We start from the raw sequence: 14,210 nt of genomic DNA, 5'->3' as shown, positions 1-14,210 counted from the left end.
AGGGGCCTCACTGTCCAGGGAAGTAAGCCACACGCTCCTAGTATGGTTTTTCAGAGTGGCCAGGAACATTCCCCCAGCTCATCACACGAAGGCTCAGGCCGATGACTGTCATTTGAAAACAGTCTCAGGAGGAAGACTCCATCTTGTCTTTGTATCACCCCGGCAGAGTTCCCTGGCTGGTGCCGCGGGCCGGCATTGTCAGAACTGCTCTGTGTCAAAACAAAGGCTAACCCTTGTGGCTGACCTCATCAAGATTCATCACTTGAGAGTCTCCTTTGAGCAGAAATGTGCCGTGTCCAGGGCCTGGGAACTTTCTGAGGCTTTCCTTTTCCCCTTCCCTGGTCCTTTGCCCCATCTACTCTGCTTGCAGGAGCATAACCTGCAGCGTGGGCTCACTAAGCCTTGTCTCAGGGGTCATGCGGTCCAAACACAAATTCATACATGTGGCAAGGGGGGAGGCCCATTTCAGAGGTGTCTAATCTTTCTGAAGCAGCCATCTTAATTAAGAAATGGCTCCTTAAGAACATGTGATGCTGCGGCTTCTGGCCAGGACAGGCTGCAGACATGGAGTCAGGAGATGGAAGGGAACTGGGTAGCTAAGGCAGAAGAGTCTCTGCTCTCCCTGGAGAAGGTTAAGGTATATGGAGATGCATCTGTGCACTGGAAAGGGAGTGGCAGGTAGGTAGGGACTCGGAATCTGGGGGAGCTAACCCACAAAAGTCAGAAAGGATACGTGAAAACTCACAGACCACAAGGGAAGCCAAGAGATGGACACAGATACTCAGCTGGTAGGAAGAGCTAAAAACAGAAAATGCCAGCTGGGCCAGTGGAGGCCTCAAATTAATCAATGAAACCCCCCCCCCCCACACACACACAGAAGTGTTCTATGGACTCTTTTTAATCCCTGTTTTCACCCATTCATATGGCTTTCATCATACTGGATGGCATTCCCCTGCCCTTCTCACAGACTGGTCCCAAGGCCCCTTCTCTCCTCCATCCCACTCTTTACCCTGGGCCAGGGTAAGGTGCTTCTCTGGACACAGACACAGGTGAGAAAACAATCAAGAGCTGACCTCCATGGAGCTCTCTCAATGAGGAAGCCTGCCTGCAGGGCAGGGGCCCACCAGGCTCTTGAAACACAGAATGTTGGAGCCGGAAGGGACTTCAGAACTGCAGCACCAAGCCCAGCCCCTTCATTTCACAGATTAGGAAACAGAGATGAGGTGACCCGCCTATGATCACGGAGCTTGATGGTGAGCACTGTCCTGTGTAATGTCCACAGGTTCCTCTCTGGCCTTTACTGTCTCGCAGTCCAGATCAAAGGTTTGGGACAGCACCTATGGGAATTGGCTTGCTGTTGGCAAGCTTGGAGCTGAGCCAGGCTCAAGATATGGCAGAAATGGCTTTCCATCCCTGTCTCTGCCCTCTTAGGGCATTGTGGGGACTGTGCCATGCACACCAGCGGAGGGGAGGGGATGAGAAGGCCCTATGGGGGATCATGTTATTGCTGTGCTTCTGACCCAGAGTGGGGTCTGAGGGGCCTCTGGGAAAGGCCTGTAATCTCCTTTAACACAAGCACTTGGTTCTGGGCACCTAAAGCCAAACCCATGGGGTCTGGGAGAACACTAGAATTCCTGGTCCAAGAGGAGGAGATGATAGGATGGGCTTCCTACCCCGCTCCTGGCTTGTTGACAGGGCCTTTCCCACACTCAGGTATTCTAGAAGGAATGAGAGCATGGTGTGAACATTCCCTTCCCAATAGGCAGCATGGACACCCTAGGTTAAAAGGAAGGAATGAGAAGGTGGCAGGGACATTTTGGTTACAATAAGGAATGGCAGGAAGCAAGGCATTCTTCTTTAAAAAGGGGTAACAATGCACATGGGCAGCTATTTCTTTTTTCCTCCAGGACTTTTCTGAATGCTGTGAACCAGAAGCCATCAGACCACAGGACAGAGCTGTTTTCCTCCTGCAGAATGCCTGGTTCTTCCCACCTGTGGGGGTAATCCCTGATAGTCTGAATATCAAAAATTTGCCAAGGTTAAGGAAAAATGGGAGCTTGAGGAAGGATCAAAGCCCTAAGCATGGAAATTCCAAAGCAAATCAGCCCAGGATTGATGGGAAAAACAAGTAGAAAAATGGAAACTGTCTGTTATGGAGAGTAGGTATGTATGTGAGCCATGAGTCACAGCACAGAATATACACGGTGAGCAAGCGTTGGTCTACAAAACCCCATCTCCAAAGGAAGTGTAGACACAGAGGTGAAGAGAATGACAGCTCCCAGAGCAGTCAGTTGGGCTTTCGGGCCCGAGGGCAAATCGGCTCCTGGGTACCAGCTGGGTCTGGGTAAGAAGCAGGCCAAGCCAGGAGATGGTGGCTGGTCACCTGGAGCCCGAGGCCACCAGGAATCGGTTCCTGCTTCAAATGGTGTCGTCGTCACTCATGTCCCAGATCTGCAAGGAGAAGATGGCAGCAAAGTGTTACTCAGGCTGGGGGCACCGCTGTGCTCTGATTCAATTCAACAAGCAGCCGTCTCTTTAGGAAAAATGTTAGCCTGAACAGGTGATAAAAGCACGGGGTTCAGAAAAGGCGCCACACAACACGAAACTGAAAAAGGGCCAGGAGGAGGCCGGGGTTAACTGAGCGCATTATTTCTTATTACTCCTGTTTGTGCATTCTCCACTCCAGTCAAACTGGCCCACTACCTGTTTCCTGTACAGGACTTTCCATCTCCTGCCCTGAAAACTGTCGCATAGGCAACATCGGGAATGCATGCCCTTTCTTACTCCCCCCTCATAGGGTCAAGGCTCCAGCGCCCCTGCCTCCCCTGTCCAGCCTTTCCTGACTCCCCCAGTCCTTGGGGCTTTCTCCCTCTTGAGATTACTTTATATTTACTTATCTTTGTTTATATTGTATTCTCTCCACTCCCAACCCCGCAAAGGTAGAACATAACAAGTTTCTTGAAGTTTGGTTTTAAGTTCTGTACCCCATAGCACCCAGCACATAATAGGTACTTAATAAATGCTTGCTGGGGCAGCTAAGTGGTGCAGCGGATAGAGTACTGGCCCTGGAGTTAGGAGGACCTGAGTTCAAATCTGGCCTCAGACACTTACTAGCTAGGTGGGTACTGTGTGACCCTGGGCAAGTCACTTAACCCCCAGTGCCTCCAAAATTAAAAAAAAAAAGATGCTTGCAGAATTTAGCAAGTTTCCAGCTAAGGAATCCTGACTTTGGGGTCAGAAGAACAGGGCTTTGAGTTCCTGATCCAGGCTCTGATACTTATGAGCTCTATGGCCGAAGAGGAGTCATGTACTCTCTCTCAGCCTCAGTTTCCTTATCTGTAAAGTGGTGAGAATAATAATTTTTACTACCTATGGTTAGCGAGGAAAGTGTTTTGTAAACTATAAAGTCATAGAAAAGTAAACTATTATTCTAGATTGGAAAGAAGATATCAAGAAATGGGATATATTATTTATTAAGCAGAGGAATTAACTAAATAGTTAGACTTAAGCAATGGTACAAAGAAGTCATCAATGTTCATGAAGATAGCTGAAGACAGGACTATAGACCCAACCCACAAGTGGGGAAGGCAGCCACAGTGCACAGTGCTGGGCCTGGAATCAGAAGGACCTAAGTTTAAATTCGGCCTCAGATGCTCACTAGCCGTATGACCCTGGTCAAGGCACTTAACTTCTGTTTGCCTTAATCCATTGGAGAAGAAAATGTCAAACCACTCCAGTATCTTTGCCAAGAAAAGTCCATATGGGGTCCTGAAGAATCAGACATGACGAGGCAACAAGAAGTGGGCAGCAGGTGGTTAGCATGGACAGGGCAAGGGGTCTGAGAGTTATAACCAGAAACATTTGTTGAAGCTGGAGGTGCTGGAGGTGACAGAAGGCACAGGTTTTCTTAGGAAGACCTCCTTAAAGCAGCAACTGATGCTGCTTTAAGTTTAATGGGAGAAGGGAAACAGAAACATAGAATTTCAGAGCTGGAAGGGATCTTATTTAACAAGATGAGAAAAGTGGGGCCTGCCCAGTCAATGAGTGACCCATCTGTAAGGAAACCCTGGTTCTTGCTCTCCCACTCCATGTCCTTCCTATTGTAGGCACTTAGCTATTTTTCTTTTGACTTTGCTCTCCACTGGATCTCGACTTGCTTGTACAACAAATATTTTAAAATATTCCATGGGTTACAGTGTCACATCCAGCCTCTGCATCTTCTCTTCATCCTTCTGGATACAATCTGCCCACACACCACCCTGGGTGGTCATAGGTGTCTTCTCTGCTATTTCTGATGTCCAGATCATCATTGGAAATGGGCCATAGCCACCAACACGCACCACATTCAGATGTATCATTAGCCTTGATTTCAGTGAGGTGAGTTTCTGATGTTTTGAGAAAAGTTGGGATAATCTTCTGCCAAGGATGTTTTACTCTGGGGGGAATTTGGGAATTGAGCAGTGTGCTGGATTGGATGACCTCCAAGGTCCCTTTTAGCTCAAGATTCCATTAACGCAGTAATTAAAGATTGTTAATAATAATAAGAATATGGTTACTTTAATCATATAATAGAAAAGATATTTATTACAAATGTACTGTTGACTATAATATTTCTGATCTCCATTCTCTACATCTGAAGTCTATGCACTATGCTCTAAAATTCTGTTCATTTACTAGCAGGAGGAATGTTAGCTTTTAATTATTCCTTTTTGTTGACCCTTCCTCAGTTACCCTCCCACCGCTGTGGGATCGAGATTAAAATGTAATTGGGAAATGTTTAACAAAATAAATAAAAATATAATAATACATAGAGAATACAACATTTTGAATTACATCGATATGGGGCCCACAGGTCTCCTTCTGTAAGGATTAGTGGCTTCAAGTTTGACACCACTGTTTATATACCACCTCTCCTTTCTCCTGTCTCCTCTCAGTTCCCTTGGCATCTCAGACATGGCCTTCTTCTGGTTCTCCTACATGTCTGACTCTTCCTCATTCTCCTTTGCTTGACCATTATCCATCCTCCTTGGTGGTTCCCCAGTGTTCTAGCCTGGTGTTCTTCTCTTCTCTCTTTATATTCTCTTCCCGTCACTGTCTCATCTAAGTTCAATTATCTGTGTGTTGATGAGTACAAAATTGACATGCTGAATTCTAATCTCTCCAACTTCAGTGGGATGAAATACCTGCTTGACAGCTACCCTTGGATGTCCCAGCAACCCCTTAGACTCAACATGTCCCAAATGGAACTTGTCATGTTTCTCCTAAACCTTGGCTTCCTCCAAACTTCTCTTTTTCTGCCCATGATCATCTTCCCTGTGAACCAGTCTCATGACCTCAGCATTAGCTTTGACCCTTCTTCCTCACTCCCCCTCTTTAGTCAATTGCCAATCTACTGATACTACTTCTGCACCATCCCCTCTTCTCCAATCACAGTCCTCACTTTAATTTGGGCACTAATCATTTCTTAGCCTCCATTAGTTTAATAGTCTCCTGACTGGTTTTTCTTGCCTCCGTTCTTTCCCTTTCTCAGTCCATATTCTAGAGAGTTATCAAATAATCTTCCTAAAGTGCAGGTCTGACCAAGTCTCTCTGCTGCCCAAAAAAAGTTCAGTGGATTCCTATTGCCTTTAGGATGAAATACAAACCTTCAGCCTAGAAACAAAACCCTCCCCAATCTGGTTTCAACCTACTTTTTCACATTTATTTCATATTAGGCCTGGTCACAAGCTCTAAGGTGCTGGCCAAGCTGGACAACATGTTCTCCCTGACCTCACCTCCTACTTGTAAACATCTGCACAAAACTTAGCCATGCCTGTAATGAATTCCTCCCTAATCTCCACCTCTCATGGTCTTGACCATCCAGCAAGGTTCCATTCTAGTGCCATCTCTCTGGCAATGGCTTCTGTAGTCCCATTCTGTTGTGCTCTGTCTCTCTTCAGACTATCTCATATTCACATCTCTCTGTACATGTTCTATCTCACTGAAGGACAGGTGCTCCTTGAGAAGAGAGATGGTTCAATTAGTGCTGACATAGCATGGGGCATTATAAGGAACAGATGTTTAAGAAATGTTTGCTTAATTGAGTTCAGCTAAGGTAGAGGTTGGCTCACTTGGGCATTTAATTTGTTCAGCTAATACCTCTCACTTACAGAATCATCATTTTTCATTTCCAATAAAAATATGGTTCAAGAGTAAACATCCACTCTGTGTCTAGCAGTATGGCGACTGCTTTGAGGGACACACAGAGGAAGAAGACATGATCTTCCTTCAGAAAGTTTCTACTCTTGTTTGGGAAGTTGTGGTAAGAAGACATATAAATGGAAACAAATAATATTGCTAAGCAGAAGCATAGGAGGGGGGCCAAGTTAAGGCAGAATTTCATCACTTGACAGGTCAGAGTGGGTGCCATGGACTCAAGGCTGTCCAGGGATGGGTTCAGGAGACCTCCTTCCTCTTCACCCTTTACTGCCCCAGAATCTACTGCTACTTTTTCTATCTCAACTAACTGTAACAAAGGGTCTGTGGTTGGACTGAGCGAAACAAGATGAGGGGTAGAGTTGCTATTGCATGATTATATTCCGTCTGGGTCCAGAGTCTCAGAGTCTTCAGCACCACTCAAGACCAGAGCCTAAGGCATCTTGCCCCTTCTGGACCTCATCCCGGAGTAGGGCTTCTGATACTAGTCCTCATGTTTGGATTCACTCACAAAAAAATCTTCGGATTGTATATCCTCTATTTATCTGAATACAGAAAAGGAGGATGGAAGATTTTGAGCGATACTGCCTCAGAAAAAGGCAAGAAACAGTGCAAAGACAAACATGTTTGCAGAAAGCTTGGATTTGAGCCAGCTCATCTCAAGAACATTTCTTGGACAACAAAGAAATGGAACACAGATCTGTCAGCATTTGTATTAAAAATATTTGCTTCATCATTAACAATGGAACTACCATATTTGGTCTCACACATCTCAATCCCAGAACTGCTTCATGAGGAAATGGAAGGCAGAGCAGCTAGGCCAGACTGAGATCAGAAAAAGGAAATCCTTGCTGAAGGTGACAAAATATTGAAGACATTAAGGGATCAGTTCTCAAGATAGCTGAAATCAAATTGGGTACTCAGTTGTGAAAAAAATCACAGATGGCTTTACTACCACACAGGCAACTGAGAGGACTTCAGTAACCACTGACTCATGCACTTACTTTTTTTCCTCTCTCTAGAATCTTTGAGAATTTCATGACTATACATATTTCTAATGGGTTTTGTTTTTCTTGCCTTCTCACTGGGGAGAGAGGGGAGAAAAGAAGGAAAGAGATTATTTAAAACTAAAAATAAAATTGGATTTAAAAAAAAAGACTGGTCTATACAGGTACTTAGGGTATTTTTGATGAGAAACATAAGAAGGAAAAAGGCAGGCTTTCACAAATGATATTCTACCACAAACCATATTTTCATAGTCACAACACTGAATAAAAGATGCAGAAAGTACACAATGCCACCTTTTATCATTTGTTGACTATAACACAATATTTGATCCAGTGGTGTAAAATGAAGCCCTCACATCTTTACTCCAACAAGGGGTCGCCGATACATGTTAAGATTCTACAAGATTCCCTGATAAAGTGTGACTTTGTTCTACCATATTCTGAGTATTAAGGCATATTAACATGCATTAGCAAGTAAGGCATAAAACAGTGAGAAAATGCCTCTATTAGGACTGACATCCAGCGCAATGGAAACACAATTCCTCATAGATAGGGAGGTCTTCTCCAAAGGTGCCACAAGCAGATGAAGCTTCCTAAATCAAACGCGTGCTCACTCAACAGAGTTTCACCAAACAATCCCCACAGAGGGGACTAACAGGTAGGTAAGAAGGCATGCGACAGAGTGGGAATTTGGAGCCAGGTCCTGACACTTATTCTCTGGGTAAATGTGGGCAAGCCATTTTAACTTCTCCGTGCATCAGTTTCCTCATCTTCAAAGTGAAGGGGTTAGACTAGATGACTTCTAGGTCCTTCCAATGCTGAGTCTGTGATCTTTGAATGCTTAATATCCAGACCATGATAGAGAGTTGAATGCATAGGCTCTGAGCTAATCCATCACTACATATGTTTTGGAAACACTGCTCCTGAACAATGAATGGAACAGGAGGAAGAGTCAGCTGGATGGCATTTTGGGAAAGTGCCTGGCACTTTCAATGTTCCAAATTGCTCTCAGGAACAAAAAAGCCATCTTTTAAATATCAATATTCTTGCAAATTACAGAATAACACAACTTCCAAAGAATCACAACTATGGGTGACCTAAAGGTCAACGGACAGACATATGGCGGATGTGAATAAGCTATGGGCGTATCGCCAACAGTGACACACACACACAAGAAGTAACATCAAGTACTCCCTTGGGCCTAGGCAGTGCTAAGAAGTCTAAACAGGGTAAGGCCCCCAGCACACTGTGGAGCCCCTGATTTACAGGAGATTGTGGACAAGAGCTGCCTAGAGTGAGAAGGTATGACTGAGTTGGGACCCCTACCATTGGAGGGCCCCCCCACTGATGGAGTAACAAGTCCACTGAAAGGCTTGAAGTAAAAGCTATTGTCTCTTTAAAATGTTTAATTTCTAACCTCCAGCTTTCTCCAGGGTGACAGGGTCAAGGATGCCTTAGAAGGACCAAAGTGGGGAGAATCCTGGGAAGTGGGCCATTTCTGAGCCTTTGGGAGACAGACAAACCCCAATTGCCCCTCCTGATTTCCTTTCTTCAACTCTTAGAAACGTGCCACCAGTAGCCTGAAACAGGTGCCATCTTGAAGGGACACCTGGTTTGGCTGGGGGGTTCCCAGTCATACCCAGATGCTGATGGCAGTAAGGGGGCTAGCTTAGAGCCAGATCAGGCCCCTGAAAAGCCATGCTGGTGCAGAGACATCTGGAGAAGCCCCAGGGAAATGTACATGTAAATCACATTCCCTAAAGATCTCTTAGAGCCCAGGGGTTCTTCACCTTGTCTGTGTCATGGACCCCTTGGGCAGTGTGATGAAGCCTATGGAACCCCTCTTGGAATCATGTTTTTAAAGTTCATAATTGAAGGCGATGCTAAATTTCAGTTAGAGTTTACTGAAAACAAAATGGAATTTTTTTCCCATCCAAGTTCACATATCCCCTCGAAATCCTTCCACAAGCAGAGTCTGTGGATTCCAGATTATGAGAACCTTCTCCAGAGCACCCCTAAACCAGCCCACTTTCCTGGAGAAACTGTGGTTCTGAGGGAAGTTTCGGGTATATCTGGGGCCCTGACCCAAATTATAAGAATTGTCTCCAGGAGACAAAAGGGGTCAGTCATAGTAACTCTTAATGTGAAAAAGAACAAAGATTTGGAGTAGGAGGGCATTTGGGGGGGCTCTAATTCGCTATCTTGAAAGAGCTTTCTCTTCCTTCCTCTCCCTTCCCCACCCTTCCCCACCCTATCGGAATCATCTGAGACCTGGCAACAGGAGATGCCTATTTACTTCGCAAAGTCCAGTTTCCTGAACTCCAGAGATGGACAGGCCCTTGGGGAGCCTTTAGGCCAAGCCCCATATCTTTTACAGGGGAGAAACCATAGCATGAATTTAGACAGTACTTTTGGTGCAAGGCAGCATGTGTAGGAGGAAGAACGCCAGATTGGGAGGCAGCGGGCGTGGGGTCCAGCCTTGGTTCTGCCTCTTACTTGCTGCTTAACCTGGGGCAAGTCCCTTCCTGTCTCTGAATGTCAGCTTCCACATCTGTGAAATGAGAGGGTTGGAGGAGATGACCTGTAAGGGCCTTCCAACTTGAAAATGTGCAGCTGAGGAAACCTGGCCTGAGCAGGGCCCAAAGCGTGCAACAGAGAACCAGAACACAGTGCACCCTGGCCTCCAGGCCCATATCTTGCAGGACAAGGAGTCAGCCTGTGTGCCACTGAGCCCAAGGAGCAAAGGGGCAGAGGAGCCCAGCCCAGCCCAAGAGCCTTTAGTGAAGGTAGACTTTTCACAAGGATTTGCAATGCCTCCATGCCAGGAAATTTGTTATTTGAACCTGACCCTGATGGATCTCTGAACCTCTAGCCCTCACTGTGTCTCTGGCCTTCTGGATATCTGTTCCCCAACTACGTAGGCAGCCCTTCAGAATTCTGAGAATGGGTTGCAAAACAGCACTAACGTGAATGGAAAATATCGATGGACAGTTTGTTTACACACACATTTTCACCTTGTCCTGTGTAAGGGACTGAGAACCTCCAAGGTAAATACAAACACCTGGCTGCTCTTTCAACTCTAGACTTCTATGGGAATAAAGCACATTTCTCTTCTACGGAGGCTTCTTGCTTGACTCAAAGGCAAGGGGGCTTGAGCACCTCCCACCACCCTGGGTTTTTGTTTTGTTTTGTTTTTACTGGACATATCTCAGCCAAAAAGACAGGGATACTTGTCATTTCTGTCTTTTCTGTTGTAAGTAAATAACACAGTTAGAAATTTTCTGGGGGTATGGCTGAGGGTCAGGTGGAATGACCTGGGAAGGAAGGCATGCTGCAGTCTCAGCTCTGGCTTGTGGGCGTGTCTCTCTGGACCTCAGCACCCTGAGGTGTCAGATGGAGTGGCCGGCCTACATTCTAGGGCTCTGAGCTTCGAGGAGACATCATTTCCTCCAGCCAGAAGACAACTGTCTACAGCCCATTCCATCTCAGCCTTTTTACTGTAAGCAACATGCCTCAGACTTGGAAGAGACTGCACCCTCCCCACCTGCATGTCCGTTTGTTGAAGTCTGTCCTTGTCTCAGATACCATCTCCTCCATGGACTAGTCACCCTCAGCTTTCTCATAGAATTCTGCCTCATAGATTTCCTTTGTCTCTATTACTGTCTACTCTGGATTGTATTTATCTTTGTACTTGTTCTATTAGTCTGGAAGCTTCATAATCGTAATTGTTATTATTATAACCATAGCTAGCCATCTGTATATTACTTCAATGTGTGCAAAGTACTTTATTATTTCATTTCATCCTCACAACAACCCTGTGGGGTAGGTCCATTTCACAGATGAGGAAACTGAGGAGGCTGACTTGTCCAGGGTCATACAACCAGTAAGTATCTGAAGCAGTATTTGAACTCAGGTCTTCCTGACTCCATCCAATGCACTACCTACTGCTTGAGTCAGTTAAGGACTGTTATTTTTTCATTGCTGTAGCATAATGCTTAACAAGCATTTTTTTAATATAAATTTATTTATTTTTAGTTTTCAATATTCACTTCCACAAGTTTTTGAGTTCCAAATTTCTCACCCCTCCCCCCACCCCAAGATGGCATGCATTCTGAACACCCCTTCCCCTGGTCTGCCTTCTATCTCTCCCCCCTCCCTTCTCTTATCCCCTTCCCCTTCTACTTTCCTGTAGAGCAGGATAGACTTCTGTACCCTATTTCCTGTATTTCTTATTTCCCAGTTGCATGTGAAAACATTTTTTTTAAAACATGTGTTTTTTTAACAAGCATTTTTTAAATCAGGGAAACTGAGCCCTAGAGAGCTTCAGTGACTTGCCCAAGGCCTCAGAGTTAGGATTCAATCCCAAGGTTCCTCACTCTAAATTGAATGCTCCTCCCAGTGGATCTGAATGACCCTTTGGGGTCCCCTGGAGCTCTGGCTGTGGTTGTTCCTGAGATACATGTGTGACTGACAGGCAGGAGCTGAAGAATCTGTCTGCCGCTAGGGCTCTGGGCCGGCCACCCTGCCTGGAGGGCGGATGGGTGGGTCACTGTCCTGTAGCTCTGTCAGGGTTAGAGGAGGAGTACTGTTCTCCCCAAAGGCCAGCTGGGGAGGCTGCCCACTAGGTGAGGGTCGATGCAACGTGGGAGACTCCACTAGAATTTGGGCCGATACCTCAGGGATGGGCCCTTCCTCATGAGGCTCAGTGGGAACAGTCCTGAAGGGAATGTGAGTGAGGCCGTCCAAATGCTTGGCTGTGTTGGGGCTGAACCTGCTATGCCCAGCTCCCCCCATGCTTCTCTCCTCAGGAAGCCTGTGGGAACTGCCCAAAGCTTCTTCATTTGTTCCTCAAACAGGGCAGCAGGAGGGAGGGAGAGGAAGGGAGCGAATGGGATGTGACTCACAGGATACCAAGGAAGGCTTCTGCCCAGAACTGACCTGTCTGTCGCTGATGCCTGAAGCCCTCCCATCACCAACTTAGGGCTGGGCATTTTGCTTGTACTTCTCCAAGGCATCTATCTTGCGTGACTGTAGATGAAAGTTATCTATGCTGTGTCTCCTCCTCCTCCTCAAGTGTGTGCCCCATGAGGGCACAGCCTAGCCCAACACAATGCTACATACATGAGAACTGCTTAACTCATTTTAAAAAATTCAGTTGAACCAACTACTTCCTTTGGTCTGGCGAACTCTCCTGCCCTCACCTGGATCTTCTTTTGAAACATAAATGCCCTAGAACAATAACGGTGACTTTCAGAGTCGGAACAGTCTCTAGACATCATCTAGCAAATACTTCTCATTTTATAGATATGGGACTGAGGCCTGGTGAGGGAATGTGGAGGCCATCCCGTGAGTTCATGGCAGAGCCAGGAGAAGAATATAGACCTCCTAAGGGCCAGCACTCTTTATCATGGATTAGTTATCGGCTCCCCTCTCAAGATGAGAGCCAGCAAAAGCAAACTGGACAACTGAGGCAAGACGGAGATAGCAGAAGGGGACGTCAGGGTCACACAGACCAAATCCTGCCAACCTTCTCAGGAAGGAGAGGGTTGGCCGTGGGGGGAAGTCCTCAGGGCACAGTGAGAGCCTGGGTGAGGAGCCTGTCAGGACTGCGTCCTAGCACTTACAAGCCATGTTCCCTGAGCTGGTCGTTGACCCTCTATCTCTGTACTTCAGTTTCCTCCTTGAAGAGACCGGGATAATGAGGCCTGTACTACCTATATCTCACAAGGCTGATGTCCATGGAAACCAAATAAGATAATAAGTGCTATGTAAACCTTGAGGCACTATACAGACCTCTGTTTTGTTATGCTTAGCACATGGTGGTTAGGGCAGAGATCTTGACTGGCTTATAGCTTGGCAGGTTGGAGGCCAGTCCTTGTTGGGCATGAAGGCCCATTTCCCATGAGCACATTTGGACATTCCGGAGTGGTAAGCCAAGGAAGAGGGCATGGCTCAGTCCAGCATTCAGACAATAGGTTGCATCTGAAATCCCCTTCATGAGGGATGTAGGGCTGAGTTCAGAACCCAGTTAACTGTTGCCTGGTGAGACTAAGTGGGGTGCCATCCATTGATAAGAAACACTGTCCACACTTCCTGGAGAACTTCAGAGTGGGAACCACACTAGTGGCTTGCAGAGGGGGTCATGGAGCAAATACTAAAGCAGAGTTTGTTCTACATTAGGGAGCAGTGAAAATGCACATGGGATTTGGAGACAATATGCCTGGGTGCTAGTGCTGGCCCTGCCCCAACTGCCTGAGTGACCCCAGGCAAAGTCGCTTCTGCTTTCAGGGCCTCAGTACCATAATCTTTAAAATAAAGGCAATGGACTCTTCACTATTGAAGGTCCCTTCCCAGCTCCAACATTTCTTTTTAAAAGTCCTCCATTCTTCCTTTCTGGTCCACTCCTACTTCCTTTTGGCACCTTCACCCCTTCTTCTCAGGTAGCTGGCTCTCACACGCTGTTGCCAGGCCATGGGGAATCCTCCCCACTATGATATCTCATTCTTCCCCTGCTCTAAATCAAAATTCACCATGCCCTGAACCATGCCCTAAGTCGGACGCTGCTCTCCTTCTAAATGGCCAGGGTGGTGACGGTCTAATCCACTCTCTATTACTCAGAGTCTATTCTAGCTTGCACCAAGAGTGGAAAACTACTTCCTGCCCAGCTCACAGAAGGCTGTAGCCGAACTCAGCCGCTGAGTATCACAGAACACAACTACATCCGCAGCTGCCACCCTTTGGGGCAGGAAGGCTGATGTGAGACACACCTCTCCAGGCGGCACTTCCAGTAAGCAGCCCAGCCTCCTTCCTGACAGCAGAGGCAGCTGTTCAAGTAGGGTGACAGCTTCCCTTCCCACCTCATGGGTCAGATTCATCCAAAACACAGCTGAACTTTGGGGACAGTAAGAGAGGAGGAAGGGCAGGGCACACCACAGGGAGGGAAATGGTGTTTGTGTGTGTGTGTGTGTGTGTGTTTCTACACTCAGGGTTGAGTGTTTGGATTAACTG

General features: G+C 46.6%; 1 protein-coding gene across 2 annotated transcripts in view; it reads right to left on the bottom strand.

Annotated features, from left to right (window-relative positions):
- Positions 1–882: 882 nt before the first annotated feature.
- Positions 883–14,210, bottom strand: part of ATG7 (autophagy related 7) — a 250,217-nt gene continuing 236,889 nt past the window's right edge. For both annotated transcript variants that reach the window (XM_020981053.2, XM_020981056.2), the window contains one exon: positions 883–2,451. In XM_020981053.2, the coding sequence (XP_020836712.1) occupies positions 2,435–2,451 (17 nt within the window). In that variant the 3' untranslated portion in view covers positions 883–2,434. The remainder of the gene's footprint in view (positions 2,452–14,210) is intronic.

The sequence above is a fragment of the Phascolarctos cinereus genome, unplaced genomic scaffold (genome assembly GCF_003287225.1).
Source record: "Phascolarctos cinereus isolate Bilbo 61053 unplaced genomic scaffold, phaCin_HiC Scaffold_4;HRSCAF=312, whole genome shotgun sequence".
NCBI classification, from domain to species: domain Eukaryota; kingdom Metazoa; phylum Chordata; class Mammalia; order Diprotodontia; family Phascolarctidae; genus Phascolarctos; species Phascolarctos cinereus.
This window is presented reverse-complemented; position numbering and strand designations above follow the sequence as displayed.